The 27,429-nt window shown below is 47.1% G+C and overlaps 1 protein-coding gene and 1 non-coding gene across 4 annotated transcripts in view; both read left to right on the top strand.

Annotated features, from left to right (window-relative positions):
• Positions 1-8,021: 8,021 nt before the first annotated feature.
• ATG16L1 (autophagy related 16 like 1) overlaps positions 8,022-27,429 on the top strand; it is a 76,994-nt gene continuing 57,586 nt past the window's right edge. Inside the window, exons 1-9 of one of the 3 annotated variants that reach the window (XR_007454239.1) lie at positions 8,022-8,328; positions 11,778-11,871; positions 15,942-16,047; positions 16,778-16,851; positions 17,675-17,926; positions 22,132-22,197; positions 24,224-24,310; positions 24,967-25,023; positions 25,932-26,034. Coding sequence is in view for 2 of the 3 variants with exons in the window: in XM_049614655.1 (XP_049470612.1) it covers positions 8,214-8,328; positions 11,778-11,871; positions 15,942-16,047; positions 16,778-16,851; positions 17,675-17,926; positions 22,132-22,197; positions 24,224-24,310; positions 24,967-25,023; positions 25,932-26,034 (954 nt within the window). In the remaining variant the exon portion in view is untranslated. The remainder of the gene's footprint in view (positions 8,329-11,777; positions 11,872-15,941; positions 16,048-16,777; positions 16,852-17,674; positions 17,927-22,131; positions 22,198-24,223; positions 24,311-24,966; positions 25,024-25,931; positions 26,035-27,429) is intronic. The other 2 variants (XM_049614655.1, XM_049614656.1) reach the window with 2 other exon arrangements.
• Positions 26,971-27,245, top strand: LOC125912012 (small Cajal body-specific RNA 6). The gene has a single exon (XR_007454579.1). It is a non-coding gene; the product is annotated as a small Cajal body-specific RNA 6 (non-coding RNA).

Raw genomic sequence — 27,429 nt, 5'->3', positions numbered from 1 at the left:
CAAAGAGCTGAAGGTCCAGTCACATGGTAGAACCTTAGCCACCAGAGCCATGATGTTATCAGAGGAAAAAGAAAAGTGGACTTGGGAGGGACAGGACACCCCCTCTGAATGTCTACAGCAGAAGTGGTAGCTCCTTCCCTCCCCAGTCTTCTCCTGGTATTTGGGTTCCATCACCACCTCCTCTGGTTCCAGGAGCAGCACATGACGAGGAGGACTTGATGTAAGATATTTATTGAGGGAGATGCCTCTGGGGGAAGATGGGAAGGTCACAGGACAAGGCTGGTTCTCTCCGAGATGTCTGCTCAGGCTGCAATAACAAGATACCATAGACTGGAGGGCTTAAATAATAGACATTTATTTCTCATAGTTCTGGAGTCTGGGAAGTCCAAGATCAAGCTTCCAGAGGTTCTATGTCTGGCAAGAGCCTTCTTCCTAATTTGCAGACAACCGTGGGGAAAGAGCGATCATCTCTCAGGTGTCCCCTCCTAAAGGGCACTCATCCCACTTATGAGGGCCCCACCCTCATAACCTAATCACCTCCCAAAGACCTCCAAATACCATCACACTTGGGGTTAGGGCTTTACCATGTGAATTTCAGGAGGATACATTCAGTCCGTGACCGTGCTCTGGAGGCAAAGTCGGAAGAGGAGTCTCCCATGGCTCAGGAGCTGCCCTGCCTCAGTACCCCTGCAGTGTTTGGTCACCGGCCGGGGCATCCGTGGGTAGTGCGGACACAGTTTGGACGTGCTGGTGGGTTCAGAGTGCAGCAGCTGGGGCCGTTAGTAGATTACATTTCCCCAGTAGGAGAGCTGAGAGGCACAAGTTCAAAGGCCAGCACACAGGCCCTTCTTGAGTTTAAAATGCAAAAACTACTTAGCTTGAAGGCTGTACAAAAACAGGTGACGAGCCGGATGTGGCCCGCGGGCCATATTTTGCTGATCCTTGGTTTAAGTTACAGATTAAGGTTTCTGTTGCTCGCAGCTGAAATCCTCCCAACTTCCACAAGAGGTAAGTACGGCTGACACCAGAACGCTGATGTAAGGCTGCTTGCCGTTCTAATTCCCAGTGTAAATTCATTCTTGACACTCAGGCTTACAAATACGCAGACCATGCCTCGCTTTACTTCTTGCATAACTCGAGGGTAAAGTAACAGGTGTGGAGTGGGGGGTGGGGCTTCTGTAAGAGACCTGCAAGGGGAAAGGTACTCTTAGAGTTTACCAAGGCACGGGAGCCTCACTGGCAGGAATCAAAAGCTGACTGTTAGATGCTTCCCTGCTACCCCAATCCCAAACACAGCAGAGGGGTCACTTACTCTTGCCTCCAACGCGCACACACACACACACACACACACACACACTAAATGAGGATACAGAGCTGAGAATGGTTGAAAAACAGCCTTCACGGGGATGGAGGTCAAGTTGGGCCCCAAGGAGATGGGGCTTTGAGAGAAAAGAGGTAAAGAGAATGAAAGAAACTGGAAGGAGGGAGGGAGAGAGAGACAGAGACAGAGGGAAAGAGAGTGAGACAGAGAGAGATTGTGGAAGAGAGGGTGTGGGCCACTTTGCCCACCAGGGTGTGATCAAACGGTGCATCCCCAAGGTCTAGGGCAGGGCCCAGGCCCACGGGAGATCTCGGAGGCAAGCTGGAAAGACCAGAGGAGCCATTCCCGAACCTCTACCTCCATGCAGACTCTGTAAGAGCTGGACTGGATCACTTGAACCTGTCAGGAAGGATGATGGAATGTTTTCCAAGATCCTACATGGACTTCACGGGCTAGATCATTCTGCCCTGGACTGGACTGCCCCACACACCCCCGGAAACAAGGGCTGTGCTGGAATTACCCAGGGAGTTGGAGAAGCCATTTATCCATGTGCAGGCTTTGACAAGATTAAGGGAGCTTTGCAATTTCACTGTGGGGAAGCTTAAGAGACAGAGGCCCAATGCACACGTTGGGATAGAAAAATTTGCTTATCGGAAAGAAGAGGTTCAGGACAAAAAAGCTGGAACCCGTATGCGTCACACACCACAGCGTGGCCAGTCCTGTGCCCCATCTCTGTTGGACACTGTGTCCCTGGCTCGTTCCTTCTTATTTGGGGCTCTGCCTCCCGGAGGTGAAGTGCCTGGGCATTCAGATTTGCAGAGCAAACCCAACAGACTGCTGTTTCAACTTTAGACCTTTTTAAAGACAAAAGATCCATTCGATACCTCAGCAAAGAGCCATATCTCGTGACATGCAGGATTTACTTATTTACTTAGAATCGTACTCCACCGCTGCCTGCTTTCTCTGTGGTTCTACTGCGATGTTGGTAGGCGCTCCGCAGAGTTATTAATACCCCGTGAGTCACTCCAACAGTGCTGCTTGAAATGGTGTCCCTTCACTTTCCGTTGAGGGGGAAGAGAAAATAGTTCTAACATATGGCAACAGTATTTTCCCATATTCCAGGTCTATTCTATTATTTCTAACTGTAACTTCTGGGTTATTAAGATTTTCTCTCACCGGCAGATACTATTACTTAGAACATAGCTTAACTCACTCAAAAGTTTAGGAGATCTCAGATCTAGACCCTCTTCCCCAATAAGTCTGGAAATAGGATGCCGATTAACACGAAAAGTGCATGGTGAGAAGAGAAAGGTGTTTGTCAAGATTGTAAAAGGGAAAACCCTCCCTTAGTGCCCACCTTGTGTGTGTGTGTGTGTGGCGGGGGGAGTACCATTTTGCCTGCCCGGCCCTAGTTTTTTCTTGGGCTTGCCTTGTGTATTAATCAGGATTCTTGGATGGCAAGTGGAAATAAAAACCCAATATAAACCAGCTTTAGTGAAATGCGGTACTGTATTGGCTCAAGTAACTGGACTGGGAGGAGAATAGGGCTGGGCTAGTTTCAGGAGTGGCTGGAACCAGGGACTCCAATGGCATCAACATTCTTGGTTTCTTGTCTCCTCTTCCCCTTCTGATTGCCCCAGTTGTTTTTTTTTTTTTTTTTTTTTTCAGATTAAACTTTTCATGAGACACAGCCACTAGCGGATCCTGATGAATATCCTCAGACTTTCTACCCAAAGGAGAAAAGGGGCCCTCTCTCCCAGATCCAGGTAAAAAATTCCTGTGGAGGACAGTGATTGGCAGGGATTTCTATGCCCATTCCTGGGATCGATTTGTGGTGTGGAGGGGCAGGGAAATACCATGGATGTAGTCAGGAGGGCAGAATGTGTTCATAAAAGAAGAGGGGGCTGGGCAGTCTGAACAGAAGATGTGTCCTATATCTTCCTTCCTCTGAGAACTGTCCCTTTCCTTCTGTCCAGAGGGAGGCATCCTGGAAGGCTGCCCCATCAATCATTAGACATGGGCACCTGCTAGTCCACCAGCGTCCTTCCCCAGGAGTTTAGAACTGGGGCTCGGAGGAGCCAGCGCAGTCTGTGGCTTGCTTGTACCGAGAGGCTGTTGGAAGGGACATTTCTTCACTTCCAGTGGGAGGGTGGGGGTGGGGCAAGGAGCTGGGGCACCAGACAAGGGGAAAAGGAAGCGGCAACTTACACAGGGAAGTAGACACCAAGGGCTGGGCATTATGATGGGATTTGCATCCTGGTTCCAGGGTTCCTGGTGTCCAGCCACATCCGTGGTGCCAACTCAATGCAACACCCTTTCCCTTAAGGAAGCACAAATTGCATTTCTATCGCTTGTAATTAAAAGCACTCTGATCTCCATCTTACCCTAAAAACCAGCTACAACCCTGATGCGTTGACATATGGCACAACAGCATGATTAAACACACACGTGTGTGTGCATGTGTGTGTGTGTGTGGAGGGGGGGGTCTGGCATCAGTTTTCCTCGAATGAATCCAAATTCTGCCTCGTACTAACTCCGTGACATCGCACAAGCCACTTGACCTCTCTGTGTGTCAGTTTCCGCACCTGTAAAAGGAAATATTAACAGCACCTGCGATCGTGTAGGGTGGGGAAAGGAATGTTAAACCGTGTAGAGCACAGTGCCTGGCACGCAAAAACCACTCAATATTAGCTGTTATTCACAGTAGGGGACAGTAGGGCACAGTAGGGCAGGAGTGTCTGGGAGAAATGTAATCATCTCTTTGAAGATCAAAGAAGCAAGCCACGGGAGAGTAACTTCCCACAAACACACTCTCTAGCCAGGGATCATATTCCCAGCTTGTTAGATGTGCCATGTTGAAACGACCAGCCACCATTCCAGATGCTTGGCTGCCAATATAGACGAGGGATAAATTTGTCCTAAGAAAATTGAGCTTTGCTGGAAAGCTCGTATTGGAGTATGAGGATGATACTCACCTCAGACACTGTCATATTTAAAATATGATATCTGAGTGTCAACATATAGAGAGAGTAGATGACCAGACCCGCATGTGGCTTAGTCTGGGTACAGAATCTAGAAATTCCTTATAATGACGTTTTCCTGCAGTGTCCATACATAGGCAAACACAAGCAACACATGTCTATAAGGGAGCATGATTATTGTCATAAAAAAGGCGGTATTTGGAGGGATCATCAGTATGTCTGAAAACCTATGTTGGCTGGCTTCTTAGCCATCTTTTGGTTTACTCTAGAAGCTACTATGTCCATACAGTAGACAGTTAACACAGTAGCATGGGTAACTTAGCTTACTTTCACTTTTAGTGATCTAATTTGGGGAAGAGCTGGAAAGGAGTGGAAATAAAGAATCAACAGTGTTTCGTTTTAATGACGATTATATTTTAGAAAAGAGTAAGAGCAAGAAGGAAAAAGAACGGGAGAGAGTCAGATCTCCCCGGCACTGCCTTCTGGCCAGCCCACTTTTACTTTTATTCCTTACAGTTGGAAATAATGCACCTTCACATCTCCCTTCCTGAAGAGTGAGCCCTGTGAGATCAGGATCCAAGCCTGGGCTGTCTGTCCCCCACATAGGACTCACCTCTGTGGCTGACCCACACTAGGACCCAACTGTTTGCACTTGCTGATTGAGAGATAAAGGGGATCAGAAAGGCCTAGAGGGGAAGGACAAGAGTAAAGAGGACAGTTGTCTGAAAGTTGGACTTGGAAGTCCTCAGGATTGGGGCAGCACTAGACGACCTCCCAGGTGAGGTGTACAGGCTGATGGTTAAGGTGAAAGTCTCTGGGAAGGTTTTTTATTTTTGTTTTTGTTTTAATGTTTTTTGTTTATTTTTGAGAGAGAGAGAGAGAGAGGGAGAGAATGAGTGGAGGAGGGGCAGAGAGAGAGAGAGGGAGACACAGAATCCGAAGCAGGCTCCAGGCTCTGAGCTGTCAGCACAGAGCCCAACGGGACTCGAACCCACGAGTCTCGAGATTATGATCCGAGCCGAAGTCAGGCACTTAACCGACTGAGCCATGCAGGCGCCCCTGCGGGAAGTTTTTAACAGTGGAAATGCTGTTACATGAAGTCTAGTTGTACTTTCCTTCGGTGATACTAAACCTTACACAAAGAAAGTTCTTCGGTGAATGATGCCTCTTCCATTCCGTGAGCAAATATGCGCTGCTTAACACACGACGACAAGAATCTTGGGATGTTTGACGTACACCTTGAGGAAGAAATGGTTTTGTACACATGTGTTCATTTCTATAACTTTTTCTTGCATACGAAGTACAGGTGTAATGTGGAATAATTAGAAAACACATAAGACATAGAAAAAACATAATAAAACAAAAAATGTGTCAACTATACTCAAAGAAAAAACAAAAACACCAGCAATGCCACTGCCCAGAGCTAGTACTCTCAGCATTTTCATGTATTCCACTCAACGATTAAACAGCAGTTACTGAGCACCGAATACATAACAAGCTTCCTGCTCTTGCTGGCTATGATGTTGAGCAAAAAGAGACACAGCTCTTGCCTCAAAGGTTACAGTCTGGAAGACACGCCTTCGTCAAGTAATGATATAAATATATATATCATTATATTAAAAAGCTCCAACTGTGATCACTGCTATAAAGGAGAAGTGCGTGTGTAGGGAGACCTGACCTGGTTGTGAAGGTCTGTTATTGGAAGTTTGGGGCAGTGATTACTGAGCTGAGGATTAACTCCTAGGAATCAACTCAGAGAAATCAGAAGGGAAGAGTGTGCATAACACGAGCGCCATAAATCCAAAGGCCCTCCTGTGGGAGGAAGTATGGTGAACGGCAGGCTGAAGTGTGTACCAGATAAAGCTGGTGAGTTAGGGAGAGGGCACACCTAGCAGAGCTTAGTATCCTTAGTTTAGAAATTATACCTTCTGCGCATTTGACAAGTTTTGCCTGTGAGGAGCCAGGGATGCATTTATTTTACACAGAGCGGATTTATACCATACACTGTTTTTATCAGGAACTTTTTTTAAAGTTTCTTTCTTTTGAGAGAGAAAGAGGTGCATGCATGCATGATCAGAAGGAGGGACAGGGAGAGGAGAGAGAATCCCAAGCAGGCTCCGCACTCTCAGAGCAGAGCCCGACTCAGAGCTCGATTCCACGAACTGTGAGATCATGACCTGAGCCAAAATCAAGAGCCAGACGCTTAACCAACTGAGCCACCCAGGTGTCCCAGGGACATTTTTTTGAACAATAAATATACACTTATTTAACCCAGCTCTTGTTGTTGAAAATACAGATCATTTCTTATTTTCCAGTTATGAACAATGCTGTGAAAGATGTTTTTATATATGGACATTTGTCCAAATATGTAACACAAATTTCTACAAGTGGAATTGCCGTTTCTGCAAATTGTTAACATGTTTTGATGATAATCTTATCTGGAAAATAAGCACATTTAACTGTCAAGATTTGATGCTTTGTGATGCTATGGTCTTTTGAGGTTAGTACCACTGTTACATTTGGAGGCATTTTTGGTGACTTTCAAAAAACTGCTCTCTCATTTTCCTCAGTATGTGAGAAAGTTCCTTCTATTTCTGCTTCTTCCTTGTCCTTTCCACAAATTCAGATCACTCAGTGCTGACTGCCAATGAAGTATCTCTAACAAGGCTGTAGAAGCCTGACTGAGCTACTCCCGGGCTCCACAGGAAAGGCTTTTTTATCTGTCTCTGAAGGAGCTTCCACTGGACTTAAGACATTGGAAGAGAAGCCCGGTTCTGATACTCCTTTCCTCTCCCCTGGCCTCCTATTTTGTCCAATTCCATTTCATGCAGTAAATTCACTAACTTGTTAAAGGCAAATGAAGCTCAGACGATTCTATTACAGACCATTTCCATTCTGAGTTGACAGATGCCATCTTCTCAAGAAACTGTCTTCCACTGACCATTTTCAGTATCTACTGGCAAACTGGCCTTTTCCTCTTGTTTACATTCCGCACCCTTAGATTATCTTCTAAGAACCCATTTACTGTTAGATCATAGATAATTTCTAGGCTTCTAATCTTTAACATAGCCAATCTATTTACATTTTTCTTTAACCGTTCTTTGCATTCCATGTCTTCGTTGTAAAAAAAAAAAAAAAAAAAAAAAAAAAAGTTCCCAAGGGCAACGGGACACGCTTGCTAAAGTATAGCGCAGCCAGACTTTGGGTAGGCCTTGGAAGATACCGGCGGTCTAGGTGAAGTTAGGCTTGCAATATACCAGGTACAGTACGGTGCACACTGCATTACATAGGTTATTCCTTTTAATCCTCACGGCAACCCTGTGAGGTAGATATCAGCAGGGTCCCCGTTTTACAGATTAAGAAATTGAGGCTTAGCGAGGTTGCCGCTCATCTACAGTCACTCAGCTACTAAGTGGGGAGTGGCTCCCACTCCTGCTTGTAAACGACGCGATGAAGAAAAGGGAGGCAGGCCAAGAAAAATATAAATCGCGGGGCGGGGGGGAGGCAGAGAAGTTAACTTAAACTGGCGGGCGGCACCCTCCCGGTCTCCTTCCCGCCCGCAGCTGAACTTCCAGCGTAGCCCGCACGCCTCCCAGCGGCCGCTTCCCTGCTCCCTGCTCTTCCGGCCTCGGGAGGGCGTCAATACCCAGCGCCTCGCGCCGCCAGCGGCCTCGCGCGTGCGTGTGGCGTAAGGCGTCGGGTGAGGAGGCGGGTCTTCCGGCCCAGATTCAAACCATTTCCTGCAGGAGCCGGAAGACCGTCCCGGACGGCGTTCGGGGCGGCCTGTGTGTGGAAGCGAGCTCTGGGCCGCCGGCCTTCCCGCGCCGGCTAGTCGCCCCATGCCGCGGGCTGCGGCCGCCAGCCCCCGCTCGCATTGGCGGTGCTGAGGCGCCGGGGCGACAGCGCGCGAAATGTCGTCGGGCCTCCGCGCCGCCGACTTCCCCCGCTGGAAGCGCCACATTTCGGAGGAGCTGAGGCGGCGGGACCGGCTGCAGAGGCAGGCATTTGAAGAGATCATCCTGCAGTGTGAGCGGCGGGCGGGTGCGGGGAGGGGGCGGGCGGGGCCCCACAAGAGCCGGCGGGAAGCCGAGGCCGAGCCCTGGCGACGCCCGCGCGCCTTGTGGCCGCCCCAACCCTTTTTTGGATCTTATTCTCTTTCACTGTAGACGGTTTCCCTACTAAACTGTGTGTTCTCCAGGGGCAGGCACCGTTCGTGCTTGTGCTTGGAAATCCAGCAGCCGCGCTTTGTGTACTTGAATAGGCTCCGGAAACGGCCCGTCTCGGGCCTCGTGTTATGAAACGGTCACCGACTTTAAGCCTTAACTCGCACAACTAATGTCCTCTTAGTGTAATGAAATGTTCAGCCTTGGAGTCCTCAGACCTCTTGTCTTTACTCCACCTCGGTGTTCTTTAACTGTTACAGGGTTTGAGTCTTACTGTTTAGGTGGGACGTTGTAGTCTTTACTATTACTGAAAACCTCAATATGAAAGAGGTGGATTCCTCCTCTCTCCACCCCTCTGCAATTTGAGGACAAAAGTGTTTGTACCCTTAGATGAGCCCTAATGAGCATTTCTTTGCCCCCTTCCCAAATTTACCTAACTGATGACACATTTGGGGGAAGAAATGGGCCCTTTTCAGTCCTATGGTTCCATCTGCCCTTTGGAGAAAAGTCTGGAGTTAATGTCGATGATGAGGTTCAAAGCAATAGAGGTATTGAATTCTGACTGTGCTAAATCAGTGGTTCCCTATCTTATGTGCATGTTGGTATGACGTGGATCTTTTAAGAATTAAAAAGCCCAGACCGATTAAATTGCCGTATTTAGGGTGGGACAGGGGTATGAGTGGTTTTTGGTGCTCCCCAAGTATTTCTAATACATGGGCTAGTTTGAGTGCTGTGGTAAATATGTGGTATGTGTTATTTCACTTTATCTTCTTGAAAGTTCTATGAGGCAGGTCCTAGTGTTGCCTTAGGAAACCCAGGCTAAGAGAGATTAAGTATTTCTTTGGGGAGGCATGCAGATTCGTGTTGGAGTCTGGATTTGAACACGGATGTGATGGGTCCTAACTTTTGCATTAAAAAAAAATTTTTTTTTTTAATGTTTATTTATTTTTGAGAGAGTGAGACAGAGCATGAACGAGGGAGAAACAGAGAGAGAGGGAGACACAGAATCTGAAGCAGGCTCCAGGTTCTGGGCTGTTAGCACAGAGCCCGACGCAGGGCTCGAACTCACGAACCATGAGATCGTGACCTGAGCGGGTCAGATGCTTAACCGACTGAACTACCCAGGAGCCCCTGCATTTTGTTTTTCTCACTGGAGCCCCCAAGAAATGACCCTTCCTTGCTTTCGCTGAATCCACCCTCTTAAAAAAGATGGGAAGGAAAGAGAGGTGATGTGCTGTTGTGCGAATTCCTTTTACTCTAAGAGATGTGGCTGCCAGAAGCACAGGAAACCCTTCCAACTCAAACGCACATGGGTTACATAAATTCAGGTGGTCAGGTATTTATTGAATGCTTAATCTTAAAAGCTAACACGTACCGAAAGTCACATTGGACTGGAAGTCTGACTCCACACCTTGCTGAACTTTTCACTTACCTTTCTGGGTCTGGTTTGCTGCATCTATAAAATGCAGGTGAAGCTTGCCCTGTCTGCTTCATAAAAACCGTGTGTGTGAGTGCTTTGAAAGCCATCTACATAACAGCCCGTAAACAGAAGTTGCTTGTAATTGTACTGACAGAGATCGAATGGTTTTTCTGCATTGAAAATGGACATTTTGATGGGGTGGGGGGGATGTAGGAGGAAAGTCGGAAGGAGACCATCCTGGAGAGGGAACCCATCATTAAATAGCTGTAGTCAGTAGCGCATGCCTGAGGGGCTAGGAGCCCCGACTGAGATGAGAGGTAGTTAGAGGGCTGGAGAGCAAGACAACCTTTGCCTGTTAAGTTTTTCTCTTTGACATTTGGGAGGTCACTTCCAGTTTGCCTGTGGAACACCTTCCACTCCTTCTTGCCTTCCCAGGCCAGTCAAGTTCAGTTCCTGCCCGAGCCTAAAGAGAAAGATGAAAAGGGACTGTAGGGACAGGTGGCAGCTCTCCCTCAGCTGGATCCTTCTCTTTAGTGTGAAGAACTTTCAAGCAGGATCCCTCTGGAATGCCTCCTGTCCTTTTTAAGACCTGACTATCCCAGGGCACCCAGCTCTGGTGTGACACTTTAAAGACCTTATTAGAGCCCTTTGATGTGCGTGAACACCCAAGGTTGCAATCATATTTCCATGTTCTGTTGAACTGATGGATGAAATTAATGTAGACCAAGAGTATTTCTGTTTCTGTCCAGGAGTTCCATTTTCCACATGTAAAGGAGAAGTGGGGCTCAAGACTCTTTTAGAAGAAAGATAAGCCCTTCCGACAGGAGTACTCACTGGCACGAACCCTATCGAAATTTTGTTCTAGAGCGGTTCTGATCTCACACTTGTAGGATTTGTGACAACCCCCATCAAATGTAGCTATTCTGCAAGTGTCCCATGATCAATCTCTTGTTCTGCTCAGTGCCCCTTCCCCTCTTGCTAGTCCCCGTGGACTGTCATTCCTAACTACTTGTCATTTGAATTCCTGCGCCATGCTTCCTGTCACTTTTGTTACTTTTCAGAAAGAAAACTCAGTTTCTCTCTTAAGTTCTCCACTCATGTGTTCTTGACACGTTAGCATCTTGCAGCCAGTCGCCTGAGCAAGGAATTTCAGGATAATCTTTGACTTCTTACTAGTAAATCTCCATTCATGTCACTGCCTGCTTTTCAAATCTGTTAATTCACCACTGCCAGTAAGAAAAGGTCTGAGTTTTTCATTCTGCTCGTTCATGTGTTGGCTGGCTCCAAGTTTTCATTTCTAGCCACTTAACCAGATAACTGCCTGCCCTCCTGCCTGGACTCCACCATCTTCACCCGTAAAACCATCCAGGCAAATGAGGGAAGATCACTCTTCTGTTCCCTTTTATGCTTGACCCTCTGTTATACTTGAGCTCCTTGAGGTCAAGGACTTTTCATAGTTGTATCTCTAGTGCCCAGATCTAAAAATTAAATTTTCCAAATGTAATAATACAGTAAAGCTGTTTCACATTGCTTAGAGGTGTGTAACGTGTCATTTTTCCATTGTATTTGGTTGTGGTTTTTGTCTCGCTTTATTTTTTTACTCCTATGATTAAAAACAGGTAAGTGGGGGACATTCTTGCAGCGAAGTTTCCACGGGTTCCTTTGACTGGGTTGCTCATGCTTAGGCCAAGAATCATCGAAGGAGCGTATGTTCCTGGGTTTTGAACGGTTGCTATCATTGCTGTCAAAGTGCAGTACCTAGGACTTTGAGGCCTCTTGAAAATGAAACCTATCTAGTCTTCTGGTTGTTTTTTTGGTCCAGATCTTTATAGGATAATAAGTAGTAATAAGGTGTGCACCGTTAAAAATTTTTTTCTTCTCTTTTTTAACAGATAACAAGTTGCTAGAAAAGTCAGATCTTCATTCAGTGCTGGCCCATAAGCTACAAGCTGAAAAGCATGACGTCCCCAACAGGCATGAGATAAGGTATTTTGGAACTGTCCTGTATCGCTTGTGTCTCTTCAGCAGAAACGTGTCTCTGTTTAGTTGTCACTGCTCGTTTAGAGGCGAACAGAATACCGCGTCTGTGCTCCAGTTTGTGTCTGCTCCTTTCAAATACGAACTTCTGAAGCCAAGTACCTAAAATTCTTTTCTGAAGGTGTATGCCCACCCAGAAGGCTTAGCAGTAGGTGCTGTGAGCTTGAGAAGTTGCTCAAGGCAGGTAACTGTGCCAATTCCTTCTTCAGCCTCGGGGTCCACTTTTTCTGAGTAATCACATCAGTAAGCATTCTTGAGCAGATTTACACGAATCTTGTTAATACTGGATTATATCCTGGTGCATAAACATATAAAGTGCTTCGTATATAGAACAGGTCTATTTGATCCTTTTTATTTTGGTGGATTTCAACATATTTTAGTAGAGTGTGAAATTAAGCTAGCTGGTGGCAACAAGCTTTTTTTTTTTTTTTTTTTTTTTTTAAGAAAGATTAGGAGAAACCTGCATTTTAACAGAAAGGGTAAGTTGTTTCATTAAACATGCAAATATGTGTTCATAATGGGAAGTTTGATATGTTTACTTGGGTTATTCATGTAAACTGTATTTCTTTTTGGGGGGTATGGTCCAAGAAAATCTAATAGCTAGACTTAAGCAAAAGCAGTTTACCATAGAATCATTCTGTAGTGTTATTATCTTTTCCATGTTTATCACATTTGCATATTACATATGAGAGTTTGTATGGGAATAGTTCCCATTATTGCTCTAAAATCTATATACTTTTTTGCCTATCCGTTAACATTTACCAACAAAAACACGTTGGTAGTAATTCAGCGATTTTTTTTTTAAACCCAGAAATGTGAGGTGTGGCTGAATTTATTTATCTCTGTAGCTAAATCTGCTGTATAACCATCTGCCATCCATGTTTCCTCATTTCACAAGATGGTCTCCCAGCACACCAGAGTGGGCAAGAGGAACAGATGGCCCAGCCCAGGGTTTGTCCTTGCTTAATAATAAATTCAAGAGATCCTGCCTGACTGTGGCTGGGGTGGGGGGTGGGGGGCGGGCGTGAGGGGAGGGGGGCCTACTGTAGTATTTAAAATATTAGTTGCAGTGTTCTGGTCAATTTTAGGTGTAGAAAATGCCATTTTACCTTTTTCATCTAAATTCAGTCAACTGAAAACTTGTAATACTTTGTTTCTATGTAGTTAGATTCTGGGTGATTATACTTTATTCTTTATTGGTCAGCCAAGCTTATTTGTTTGGAAAGGTGCAATAAACAAATACACAGTAATTCTTTTGACTATCACTGGAGTGGTAATTTAGTTGGAGGTCCTTCCTTTCCTACAAACTTGAGCCCCTAATCAGGCCTCTCCTCCTGACCGCCTTGTTTCTATTAATGGTGTTCTTATTTTCCACAAGTCATCTATGATTCCTTTTTCCCTCAGTATCCTGCCCCTCCTTGTTGGTAGTCACCCACTCAGGCATGCTCATTTTTCACTCACAGCCTCTTAATGCATCTGTCCCTTCATCCGGTGGGGAGACTAGCTCAAGGGGTGTTTGATGGTGTCGTAAGGGTGTTTGCAGAAGATGGGCCTGGTTGTTTCCTTCTGCCTTCTGGCTCCTTAAGTTCTGCCTGTCTCATCCTAGTTATTCTTAAAACGCTACTGCCCATGCTTAAAAAGCTTTATCTGGATCAATTATCTGTGTCTCTTCTGAAGTGTTTTAATCCCTTTGCTTTCTGAATAGGTTAACATTAAACTCCTCAGCCCAGAAATCGTTCAGTCCTGTCTTTGTGTGTGTGTGTGCTTCCTGGACCGCAGCATCTGGCAGAATTGTTAGAAATGCAGAATCTTGGGCCCCCGACCAGACTTCCCGTTTCAGAAACTTGGGGGTGCAGGGATGAGGGTGGTAAGGCCCACCATAATCTGTAATTAGGTGATCCTGAGAACTACTGCTTTAGACCATGGCTGCCCAGGAGTCCTTGTCAGCTAGCTGCGTCACCTGAGGGGTACAATGAGTGGCCTGATGCTAGCGTCCTAGAAGAAGGGGCTAGTTTTACATTTGCGTATTGCCCATTGCTTTGCATTAAAATAAGAGGATTTAGTACAAATAATTTCTAGTCTTTCTGCCTAGTTTAGGATGGTTTCTTGTAAAGCGTTCCACTTTCTAATCTCTTGGCTTCGACTTCATGGGCTAAAATTGGGGAAGGATTAAGTTGCCTCAAAGGATGAGGTATTAGGATGTGCTTAGAACATGTGATAGAAATAGCTTTAGACATCAAGGGTAAAGTGAGGAGGGACTGTCATGCTCCTGCTCCCTTTTCCCTCTGGTTTGTTACAGGGCAGACAGAGGAGGCTGTTCTCCCCCCTCCCTTTGGGTGCTGGTGTCCTACTTTTCCAGCATCTTCCTCTTCTCCATCTTGTGCTTTTCCTGGGTGATGGTTTAAACGTCTGACTATCATCTGATGGTTCTCATCTGTAGCTGCAACGGAGACCCCAGCCCTGAACTGGAAGCCCACAGTTCAGTCATCTGCTGTTTCTGAGAGAGGATGTAAACCCTTGTGAAGTCTCCAAAACCACATTGACCCTGAGAGAATCTGAACTCAGTTCTTCGGTTTCAGACATAATCTGTTTGCTGACAGCTTCTACTTGCTCTCTTTGAGCTTGGACCTCTTTACGTGACGTGCAGACTCTGACACCCGGTTTCCACTCCACACACCAGCTTGGGTGTCCAAACCGCACTCTTCAGGCCTCCCCCGAAGCCTGCTTCCCCCCGAGTCCTAACCATCTCAGTAGGTGGCACCTGTGTTTCATCAGTTGCTCCCAACGCCTTGGAGTCCTCATTGACTGCGGTCTTTCTCGTAGACTCCACAGCCAAGTCCAAGGCAAATCCAAGGACTCTCTTCGGAAAGGATCTAGGATCTGACCACCTCTCACTCCCTCCGCTGCTACCACCTCGACGTGAGCTGGCCTGTGTAACAGCCTGCTAACTGATCTCCCTGTTTCTACCCCTGCCCCCCTGCAGTCAGCAACCATAGCTGTGCTTTTAAAGCATACGTTACTCTTCTGTTCACAGCACGACAGTGGCTTCCAGTCATGCCTAGGAAAAGTCAAGGTCCGAAGAGGGGCCTGGGAGGCACTGCGTGATGGCCCCACCTCCTCCCTGACCGTCTTCTCTACCCTCCTGCACGCGGGGCTCCTCTCACACTCTCCCGAGTGCACCAGTTGTGCCGCTGCCTCCGAGCCTTTCCAACACTTGACGTTTCTTCTGTGCGTCAGGCTCCAGCCCCTGGGGGCTGCATTGCTTGCTCCTCACTTCTTTCTAGTCTGCAGTCATGTGTCGCCTCCCAGAAGCCTTCGAGTGCCCTATATAGAACAGGACCCCTGTTGCTGTGTTCCCCTCTTTACCCTTAGTTTCTCTTCACATCTGACCATCTGACTTCATGTATTTACTTGTCTGTTGTCTGCTCTTAACTGGTTATCAGTTGCACAAGGGGGCGCCTGGGTGGCTCAGTCAAGCATCCAACTTCGGCTCAGGTCATAATCTCGGGGTTCGTGGGTTCAAGCCCTGCATCGGGCTCAGTGCTGACAGCTCAGAGCCTGGAGCCTGCTTCGGATTCTGTGTCTCCCTCTCTCTCTGCCCCTCCCCTGCTCACGGTCTGTTTCTCTCTCTCAAAAAAATTCTTCACTTGCATGAGAGCAAAGCTTTGTGTTCACTTCCTTCTTCCAGCTCTAAGGTCTGTGCCTGGCATAAATGGACCTTGTCTTCTCCATATTTACCTAAACTTCATCTGGAACCCATGCTTTGTTCCTGACACAACCAGTGTTTGGGTTGTGGCTGGTTTATTTTACCAAGTGTCTCATGTTTCCTGCCTTCTAGAACTCCATTGCTTGGAGGAACTGAACTGCTTTACTGGCTACGTTGTCACGTGCAGGTTTGAAATTCTGAAGTTACTGTTCACTGCCTGATCGAAGAGGTTTGAGGTCTGATTTTTTTTTTTTTTTTTTCCTTTCCTCTCTTTTTTGCACGTTCTCTTCGTCTTCCTGGTTTGGGGATTTAGTCCTGGCCACGACGGTGCATGGAATGATAGTCAGCTACAAGAAATGGCCCAGCTGAGGATTAAACACCAAGAAGAACTGACTGAATTACACAAGAAACGTGGGGAGGTACCGATAGCCGCTCCCCATCTGTCTTCTGCTCTGTGCGGGCCCTGTGGTGGGGGAACAGGTGGGCAGGCACACTAGAATTAGCAGCCATCCCAGCTGCCTGTGGCATCGGCCTGTCTCTGAGAACGCAGCATCAGGAAAGGTGAGGTCTTCCCCTCCACCAGCAGAAGGGTGAGCCCGTGGGATAGCTGCTGGTTGCCACACTCACAGGTGACATGACAGGTAGAAGTGGAGAAACCTCGGAGGAAAGAGCTTGCTGCTTGTTCTACCGAAGGTCTAATACCTTCCTAAAGCATTTGAGAGTGAACCCTGCAATTTCAGAAAAGTTCATTAGAAAGAAGGAAAAAGTTCTGGGCTGTGTTTATCCTGGGTGGTGGTCTGATGGCAAATTGTAAAAAGAAAAAGTTATCAGTTCAGCTCAGTTGATCATTTTATCAGGTGAAGGGTTTGAAAAGGTGGCCAGCAGGGGTGGGGGGTGCAGACAGGTGTCCTCAGAGGGAACCTGTAACACTTCTCGTCTGCCCACGGCTGCTGTCGGCAGGAGGGGAGCCCACATCGTTCCCATGCGTGTCCCCATTGACTCCTCTGCTCCTCGCTGCCACCTAGCTCGTTTCTTCTTGGTGCCTGGGCCCAATCCCACGGGCATCTTTTCTAGAGTAACCCACCGTTGTTTAGTTTCCAGCTGAGGTCCTGAAATCTCTCACTGATGAAAGTGTTCTTTCCTCCCCAGTTAGCTCAGTTGGTGATTGACCTGAATAACCAAATGCAGCAGAAGGACAGGGAGATGCAGATGAATGAAGCAAAGTGAGTAGAGGCGACCCTTCTGGGACTGGTCATGGGTTGCACTTGTCCTTTTACTGTCGGCCGGTGGGCGGGGCCGGGGGTGATGGCTGGTGGATGGGAGCCACACCGGGCTCAGCAAGAGTGTCATTTCTGTGCATGCACAGCCTACCTGCTCTAAGGGAGACAAAGGCAAGGACAGTGCCCTCCGTCTCCCAGGTTCCCAGCACACCCCTGGGAAGTACCCTTGGCCCTTGGGAGTGTTCCTGAAGCATTCATGGCTCTCCCTGTGGGCACTGCATATGGCAGCCGGTGTCTTCTGTGGTGGAGATGCGGCCAGCATATGTGAGTGTGTGGCCCTTGGGAACAGGGATGAGTTTGTGGGCAGGACTATTCTTGATCAGGGAGAAGCCTGGGATTCCCAGTCCTAGGACGTTTGAGCTGGAGGGGAGCCTGTCTTTCATCTGTGTCTTTTTCCCTTTCTCTGCAGACAGGGGTCTCCAGAGGTTTAGAAAGGCATCTTTGCTCCATGAATGATAGAATCAATAGAATGTGCAGAATTTCCAGCCTCCTCTTAAGCCCCCACTTGAGGCATCAAAGCTCCCTCTGGGGATCCTGCTTTTGTAGTCATTCATCATCTGGATGAATTTCACCCTACATATCTCCTCTCCTAATGGGCTTGTCCTGGAAACCACTGGGGCTGGGCTGGGCTAAGTAAGAGTCCTCCGTGGCACCAGGTGTGCCGGCTGAGGTGATTGTTGGCGGCCCGTGCTCACGTACCTGGCCAGGGTCTCCGGCACAGGGCTCTCGCGTGGTGCCATTCCTCCTCTCCGTGTCCTGCTTTCAGAATTGCAGAGTGCTTGCAGACCATCTCTGACCTGGAGACGGAGTGCCAAGAACTGCGTGGTAAGCTTCAGGACCTCGAAAGAGCCAACCAGACCCTGAAGGATGAGTATGATGCCCTGCAGATCACGTTTACTGCCTTGGAGGAGAAACTGAGGAAAACTACTGAAGAGAACCAGGAGCTGGTCACCAGATGGATGGCCGAGAAAGCCCAGGAAGCCAACCGCCTCAATGCAGAGAATGAGAAGGATTCAAGGTGAGACATCAGTCCACTGTTAGTGGTTTCCGTTTTTGGGGACGTAGAGCCTAGTTCTCTGAAAACAAAAAAACCTAAACCTGTAGCTCTGACGATGGGGGACAGGATGAGACAGTCAGAAAACACTATAGTCAAATTAGAAGTAGCGGTGGTGGATATGGAAGAGATTTGCATTTATAAGAACACTTTTGTGGCTGAGCAGAGGATTACCTTCCAGAAGGGTTTTTGGCCTGTACAGTTTTTGCCAGTTTCTTTCAGTTTTCTAGGAGAAAAGCTGATTCATTCATTCTTTCTTTTTTTTTTTTTTTAAATGTTTATATTTGAGAGACAAGAGTGTGAGCAAGGGAGGGACAGAGAGAGGGAGACACAGAATCCGAAGCAGGCTCCAGGCTCTGAGCCGTCAGCACAGAGCCCGATGCAGGCCTTGAACTCATGAACCATGAGATCGTGACCTGAGCCAAAGTTGGATGCTTAGCCAACTGAGCCACCCAGGAGCCCCAGAAAAGCCAGTTCTTGAACAGTGTAAGGTAAAGCAGAATTCAAAAAAGATTGGAGTTTCCCCCACCCCTAACTTCATAAAACTGTCCAGACCCATACGAGGTTCTTGCTAGTATACAAGAGGGGTACGATCTAATCTCGCATGAATATAGATGGGAAATTCCAAAGTCTCAAATTTCACTAGTACTTTTTTTTTTCCCACTAGGATTTATCCCAGGAATGAAAAGATGGTTCATTAGGAGATCAATTAAGTCTATCACCTTGCATGGTAAACAGTATGACCACTTTAGTAGATCCCCAAAATGCCGTTTGTTCAGACTCAGTTCCCAGTCCTGATAAAAACCCTTAAACTTGGAACAGAAGCTTTTAATAAAAACACCTGTCTGCAGCCAGTAGCTGATGGTGTACTTAACGGGGAAGCCTCCCATCTCAGACCCCAGGAGTCCGTCTCAGTGGAGGGAAATGTGTGTTGAAAATTCCCACAGAGTCCCTAACACATCAGAACCAGGACACGGAACGCAAGGTGCTAGAAGCAGCGGGTGGGGGTGGGAGAGGGGTCATGCTGATCCACCTAGAAAGCCTAAGAAAATCCCCCGAGAAAAACTAGCACTTAGTGTTCACCAGAGCTTGGAACATACGATTTTAAAGCCCTGGGTCAGTAGTTTAGAATTTGAAAAGATTGTTGCCGTTAATAATCTAAAAGAATGAAAATAGGAAAAGGTCTTAAAGAGTAATAGTGATAGTTACTCCTACCAAATAACATATTCAGGTAGTTTTCAGAATCTATGTAAAAACTGAAACCATGAGGTAGAAGTAAAAAACCCTGGTTATCTGCTGTTGTATGAAAAATTCCTAAGTAGTATGAGGACTTTCTAAACATTAAAAGTAACAGAAAAAGTGGACTGTGTAAAATTTTCAGATTTCTTAAAGTCAGAGAACACAAAAGCAACCAATGGGACATGTGATTGTCAAGTAAATCTCCTGATATGGAATTGGATTAGGGAGTAGGCGAGCCCTTGCACAGGTGGGAAGTGCAGGGGGTTCGCAAAAGCACGAGCGCATGTGGTCCGTCCATCTGGCCCCCACGGGCTTGGGAAGGAGACGAAAAGCGCCTTCACGTTGCTCATGGCGAGCCCGTTCCACCACCTTCCGAAGGGCACCCGGGCAGGACCTGAAAAGTGTTCCCACTTTTTGGGCTTCATCCTAAGCTGGTACAGAGACTTGGTCACGGATGTTGTTTTGTGACGGCACATTACTCATAGTGAAGAAGCACTAGAGCCCTTGGGGGAGAAATAAATAGGGATATTTTCCTCCAGTGGGATTTTACAAAGTCATCTAAAAATACATGTTTTAGGAATACTTAGTGATGTGAGAAAATGGATAAAATTAATGCAACTAAAAATAGGATGGGAAATGTTTTCATAGAACATCTGAAATTTGAATGAAATCAGATGATTGAAAGGAATTATGTTGTTAATGGTGTTTAGTTCTGGGTGGTGAGAATGTAGCTTTTGTTTTCTCATTTTATACTTTTCTGTATTTTCTAACTTTAAGTTTCTGTTGCATTAAGAAAATTGAGCTGTCCTTTTGGATTCTGTCTCATATACTTTTTTTTTTCCTGTAAGATTTTATTTTATTTTTATTTCGTTTTTATTTTTTATTTTTAAAATTTTTTTTTAAATTTTAACTTGTTTTATTTTTTATTTTTTAAAAATTTACATCCAAATTAGTTAGCATATAGTGCAACAGTGATTTTGTAAGATTTTATTTTTAAGTAATATGTACAACCAGCATGGGCAACGTGAGGCTTGAACTTACAACCCCAAGATCAAGAGTCACATGCCCTGCGACTGAGTGAGCCAGGTGCCCCCGTGTTCACTTTAAGTAAAATAGCTCGGCCTCTGCTGTGGAGTCCTTAGGCAGCTTCAGGGTGGTGAGCTCCCCTGGGATGCCTGGAAGTCATAGTGTTGTGTGTTGAACACCTGCCCAGGGAGAGGCAGGCAGGATGTGGAGCTGGTCATCACAGCGGATGGGAGAATAATACAGACTTGCGGTTGAGAGTGGGATGAGAGCATGTTACATGTGTGCTCTAGTTCCTTCCTTTGGAATGTCCTCCTGCGGATATGCTGTCGGGGTTATTACCATCTGATTGCGTAGGCAGGGCCCGGGCATTCTTTTCATTACTTTGCTCAGACTTTACTCCTTAGAAACTTTCCCTCCTTCCTGCCAATCCCCAGGTTAGATGTCCTCCTCCTAGCAGCCTTTGTTTACCTGATAGCGTGGCCCATTCCATGTTCTGACGTAGCTGTTCATGCTCTGCCGAGGTCTGTCCTCATGGTCAGGCACAGCGGCTGCCGTGTCACACACACTCGGGGAGTATCCAAGAAGGACGTTTCTTTTTGGCTCCTCTAATGAAGGCCGGGCTGCTGGTGTTCTCTCCTCCCTGTGACCCTCAGTCTGTCCTATGTCCCTTGCTTGCAGCAGGTGCCTTTCCAGTAGAGGAGGGTCACACACCCCACCCTGACATCCCAGTTTCCCTCAAAGATATCTCTTCCAGCGAAGAAGAAATTATTAAAGTTTGTCATTTGTCCTGTTCTCGTCTTCCAGGTAGAAAATCAAGAGTGTGATGCACTTTCTTAAGCTGCAGCCTCATCCCTTCCCAAGATTCGGATATGCTACCTAGGGAACTTTTCCCCGTTTTGAGAATTAGCGCTGTGATCGAAGCTTTACAAAAAGTTTCAGCAGAATTCTTGGCTGGGGCTTGATAGCAGTGCTAGAATTCTGCATTGGGGCATCTCCACATAAAGGGTAAAAACCACAAGAGATGAACTTGCCGTGGAAAAGAAAACGAGGCCAAGGTTAAAGGTTAGGGAGATCTTGAATTTAGGACTTGGGGAAAGACAAGAATTGTTCTGAGAAGAGGAAATAGTGGACTCAGCTGCTGACCACATTAAATTTTGTCTGCAGCCGAGACGTCTTGTGTCCAGCCCTGGTCAGTTGAAGCCATGTGCGTTCTGACAGTTCAAGAATCTCCTACCTCCGTTTCCTTATCTGTAAAATACTGCTTAATTTCAAAGCATTGTTAACGATTAAATGAGTTAAAACCTGGAAGTAATAATACCAAGCCAAGCAGAAGTAAATTCTAAGTAAATCTTAACTGTTACCATTCATGCTCTGGGTACATTGCTGCAGAAAGCCAGCTCTAGACCACCACTAACCCTGGATAAACCTGGTGTGCCTTTATGTCCTGAGAGGCCCTGGGTCATGACAGGCAGGCTTCTCCCTTGCTAGTTCATTCACTGCTTTCTCTAAGAACATAATCCCTCTTCTGGGCTTTGCTCTGGAATCCCTTAAGATATGGTTCCTTACTGATGTTACTGGTGTGGGCTTGGGACTGTGGTAGCTTTGCCCAGGGCAGTTATGTTACTGTATTTTATTTTTGAGTTTATTTTGAGAGGGAGAGCGAGAACCCCAAGCAGACCCTACACTGTCAGTGCAGAAGAGCCCGACGCAGGGTTCGAGAACCGTCAGATCGTGACATGAGCTGAAAAGAGACGCTGAACAGACTGAGCTGCCCAGGTGCCCCCAGGGCAGTTATTTTAAATGTGCTGGATATTCAGATGTGTTATTGGAGCTAGAAGTTTATTGAGAGCCGAAACCCCATGCTTTCTTCAAGCAGATATAACCAGTGGGCTTTGTTTTAATAGGCGGCGGCAAGCCCGGCTGCAGAAAGAGCTTGCAGAAGCGGCGAAGGAACCTCTACCCGTTGAACAGTAAGTAGAGATATTCCCGTCAAAACTGTGCTGTTAGTAATTTGATTCACTCTTTTAAAATGACTTTGTAGTGTTTTTATTTCTGTAAAACCGTGTTATGGATTAGTGGAAAGAAAACTAAAAGGTTTAAGGGAGCAGATAAAAACCTACTCGTTCCCTCCCAGGAGACACCTCTAGTGTGTGCTCCTCATCAGCCATGAGCGTGAGGTCTGACTTCCCTCACTCTGAACAGGTGACTGCTGCCTGCCTGCTGCTTTCCTCTCGACACTTTGATCCATTTTCTACCCCTCGTCGGGCCTGTTGCCCTGTATTGCCGGGCTGGGGTTCTATCTCTTGCTCTCCATTCTTGGTTGGTGACTCCTGTAGGAGAAAGGTGTTCATACTGAGGCCCTGCTTTAGATTTAGAATATGTACATTTTTCTGTACTCCCAGATGTGGAAAATAAATCTGCAGTGTATTTTCCTGAAACTACAAAAAAATGATTGACCTAGAAATGACAGCTTTTCCAGAAACTACAAAAAATGATTGACCTAGAAATGACAGCTTATGGAAGCTGTTTATGCTGCCTCCTGATTGCAGCATAAAGAGGTGGCTGGGCGTGACACGACTCTGGTCCCGCATACTGCCCAGGATCTCACAGAACAGAGCTGAGCAAACCTAACCTAGGGGTGTCTGACCATAGAGGCCTGTTCTTAGTCTCTGTGCTTCCCACTCAGTAGGATTTCTGGGTCAAAGGCCGTGTCTATCTTTGAAGGGTTTCGATTACCAGTTGCCACATCCTGGTGTTTTCTTAGGGCCCTGGGCCTTTGCACCGTCTGAGTGTCCTCACGTTGTAGTATCTGAAAGTATTCACATAGGGTCAGCTCACGTTTGCTGCTCTGTTGTCGCCCTTGTGTGAACACGAGTGACTCCCCCAACCCACAACCTCGAAGAAAAGAAAGGCCAGCCTTGTTCTCTTTCTTCAGGCCTGCCTTTGGTCTCCCGACATCCCTGCCAAGACTGGGGTCAGTTGCATGGAGTCCTAAAATCAATAGCCAAGGAAAATGAATTTACTTTGACTTGGTCTAATTTGCTTGGTAACAAGTATATATTTACATAATCCAGATAATTAATCATGGAAAAATCTTGCTTTCAAGTTCTAAGGAGTCCAAATATTAGGTGATAAAGTCTTAGGTTGTTAGGTTTTATTACTTCTCCGTGAAGATTGCAACTCGGCAGGAGGTCATTAAGACCAAAATAATTACTTGCCTTCCCCTGAACCAGGAAGGGGAAGGGGAGGGGAGTGCCTTCCAGAGGCACTTTGTATCCAGTGGAATAAACAACAGTGCCTTTCTGTGGTTTGATTATCTTGTGGGACATGCGATGGACTGACTCCCAAGATGTCGGAAGGACCAAGTGTTTGAACACAACCACAAAATACCCAGAGTCAAAAATGAATTGGGTTTAGATTTTGCTTTCCTGTTTTTTAGTATGAAAGCACTATTTGAACCCGATAGTAACGCAGCCGCTGATTTCATTGCTCTTCCAGTAGTCCTTCGTGTCCCCCTGGGCCTCCTCCCTACACTGCCCTTTTCTTTCTTGTACTCCATACCTGCCCCGGCCGTCCTCTGTGCCGCTCAGTCCATCTCACGGGACTGTATCGGGAGCACTGCAGTTCAGTGTGCGGGAGCCCTGCAGCTGTGAGCCAGACTTCTGGAAAGACTGTCCCTTGGCACGCCGTGTCATTACAGACTTACTAAACCATTGTCGTTGCCTGCTGAGTGAGAGCTACGTTCACACCTCACAGGATCAAAATATCGCTTTTCAAGTTATTTCCAGCTGCAATTCTGGATTTGATTTCAGCAGGTTAAATGTTCCTCTTAGTATGTTCAGAGTGTGGCCGCCCCTGGTCCTCCAGATAACCCTTGGCCGTCTCCGAGGCGCACAGGCCGTGAATAGGCGATGGTGACGACATTCGTAGAGCGGACTCGCCTCGGAGCTCCTGGTGAGCAGAATCAAAGACTCGGCCCCTTGCCTTTCTTTCCAGGGATGATGACATTGAAGTCATCGTGGATGAAACCTCTGATCACGCCGAGGAGACTTCTCCTGTGCGAGCCATCAGCAGAGCGGCCACGTAAGTGGATGGGGTGGGCCGGGAGAGGAGAGCTCGAGCCACAGTCTGACAGTACATTTGTGGCCGGGACATGAGCAGCCTGATGCATCCAGGGCCCTCGCTGGAGCGCCCGGCCCCCCGTCCTAGGCATGGAGCGTGCGGGCTCCTGAGTGTCCCCGTCTTCCTCAGGTCACCTCTTAATGGGAGACAAGCTGTCCCTTCGTGCTGCCACTAGCTGTGAGGGGAGGCAGAAAAGAGTGTAGTGGTTTTCTGCAGGAGGGACAGGGACACCTTGTTGGGCAGATCAGACTGTTTACTTCTTACTTGGGTTCCAGGATTTTTTCTCTTTGCTAGAGCAAGACTGAAAGGGTGGGGATTGGTTATTTACAGACCCCTTGAGGTCAGATTAACTGTGTCCTTGTCTAAAGCACGATTTCCAGGACAGTTAACTTAATGTGTGGGAACCTTGTTTCTTTTAAAACTTGGAATCTAGGTCCTCCCTCCTGCCTTCCCACTGTTTCTGGTGGTTTGCTCCTCTGAAGGGTTTCTCAGCTGGGGTTTGGGGACTCCATGGGAAACATACTCCCAGATGTCTATTTTTGTGGACTGTGTTTTATTGATGAATGATTTGGGCAAAATGTTTCTAAGGTTTAAACCTATGCTCCCCTCCTCTTTAGTAAGCGACTCTCGCAGCCTGCTGGAGGCCTTCTGGATTCTATCACTAATATCTTTGGGTAGGTTAGAAAACCTTCACCTTTCCTTGTTAAATGTGTGTGGATATTCATAAGTATTATTTAGGATTTATCACCATTTTAAATGTACACCAAAATTTCAGTGGTGCTGAGATGCCTTAATTTCAGCTTTTCACTTAGCTTCTTCCTTTTCTCCTCTGTTTTCTTTATCTTACTCCCGCTGCGTGCTGATCTCTGGCCTTTCCTTTAGTCTGTCCGAGTCTCCCCTTTTGGGACATCACTCTTCTGATGCTGCCAGGTGAAAATACTACCCTCTCTTGGCCCGGCATGCGAGCGTGGCTCCTTGATAATCGTAATCGTGCTGATCACCGCTTCACCATCCCCCACCGCCCACCCCTCCCCGCCATGGTCGGATGTGCATGTGCACCCAGGCCGCTGTGCATGCTCCTAGGAGCGCTTCACCCTTTTGAGCAGGCGCTAGGTTGAGCTCTTTACCCAGCAGTCACGCTCTCATCCCTCTCTCCTTTGGCATGCATTCGACTCCTCCTTGGCCACGGTGTACGTTGAGGGTGATTATAAGTAGGCATAGATGTCACTTTGAAGTCATCTTACAAAAATACAGATGAGCTCCCTCTGAGCGGGCAGTTACAGTATGTTGAAAACGTTTCGTAGCAGCTTATTGACTGGGAAGCAATAGTTTGGGATTGCTTTTCGGTGTTGGGTTTTGGAGTCCATGAGTTAGCAAGCCGGAGAGTACAGGTATGTGCTGGAGATCTGTCCGGGTGTCATTTGGGTGAGGGTGCTTCTGATCGGGTGCATCACTCTGTGGTTTGGAGAGTCTAGGAGGGAGAAGAAGCTACTGCCAAAAGTCGTCTGTGAAGCCCTTCTGGGCGTTTGGTGGACATTAAACCCTGTGCAGTCCTAATAGTTTCCTTTATGTTACTTCTTAGGAGGCGCTCTGTCTCTTCCTTTCCAGTTCCCCAGGATAACGTGGATACTCATCCTGGTTCTAGTAAAGAAGTGAGGGTGCCAACGACCGCCATATGTGTGTTTGTAAGTATGGTTTAACCCCACTCCCAGCAAGCTTTGTATGGTAACAGAGCCTGACAGTTAAAGGATCCATTCTGTGCTGCAGCTAAGTTTCCTACCATCGTATTTGTAGCAATGGCGAGCTCTTACGCCTGTTGGCTCTGTCTGAAGGAAGGGATTGATACATTTTGCTTAGGTTCAGGGGGCAGGATTTATTGTAACCATTCTCTAATGTAGGACTGGCTGAGAGAAATTGGTAACATGAGAGATGGGAAAAGGGAGAAGTGATTAGGGTTGGTGAGAAGTTACAGTCATGCAAGTAATTGTCGTCACCAGTTGGTTTCCATCTAGAGTGGAGATTCTGGTCAGTAGTCTGTTTTAGAAGGTTGATAAGGGCAGCTATTTGCTTCATGACTCTGCCCAAACCCGTGTGACTTGCGATTGTTAGGAGGAGTAAGGTTGGAAGCAGGAGACTGTCCTGGGCAGAGGCCACTATAGCCGGACTGTCAGCTGGAGTTCAGAGCTGGGTGCTAGTACCGAGGAGTAATTAGGTCCCCACTGGGGTGATTGAGCAGCACTGGGCCCAGCTTGGAGAAACACAGAGTACCTGGCTCAGGGCCAGCAGGCAGGAGGCTGGTGGGGACTGAAAGGCAGAGCAGGGCCCAGGTAGCTGGGCTGACTCTTGGATTGCATGGGGTGAGTTAGAGGAGCTCGCTTTCAGGGTAGAGAAAGACTCGCTGTCAAAATGGGATGAAATTTATATGGGGGAAACTTTCAGTTCCAGGCATAAGGAGGAACTCGGGAGGTTTCCACACCGCAAACTGGTTGAGTGGTTTAACCACCTTGTATGTTGTCAAGGGAGTCTCCCTCTCGATGAGGAGTTGAACTGAGACAGTCAAGACCCCTTCGGTTTCTCCTCCACCCCTGCGATTCCCTGACAGGCCCTAGGCACCCTGCGGAGGTCAGTGATGATTGGTAAAAGGTCTGATTGCACTAAACATCACAGCCCCTTCCCTGCCCTCACCTCCCAGCAGCCCATTGTTTCCTCCTGTCACATTTAAGTCCTGTGTACGGGGTAATGGAGCAGCTGATAGTTTGGGATTCTGTCAGTGTGTGTTTCTGAGAGTGAACAGTTCACAGCTGACAAATATCCGACAGAACCAGCCGTGCAGGAGATTGAAGAGTGGCAGCTATGGGTGTGATGGTGCATGATCTCAAGTTTTCAATCTGAGACCTCCCAAGTAGAAAGCATAAAGAAGGAAAAGGAAGGGAGTCACATGGAGGCAAAAAAGGTTGGTCCCCCTACAGCTTTTCAGCAATTCAGAAGGGCTGAGGTGGGGGTGTCATCACCAGGGAGAATAATAGTAAGACAGTAATAAAGTGATGTTTCTGTCGCCATCACATAATGGTCATGTTTCT

This window comes from Panthera uncia, assembly GCF_023721935.1.
Source record: "Panthera uncia isolate 11264 chromosome C1 unlocalized genomic scaffold, Puncia_PCG_1.0 HiC_scaffold_3, whole genome shotgun sequence".
NCBI lineage: Eukaryota > Metazoa > Chordata > Mammalia > Carnivora > Felidae > Panthera > Panthera uncia.
The sequence above is the reverse complement of the archived record's forward strand: the minus strand, read 5'-3'. Positions and strand labels throughout refer to the sequence as shown.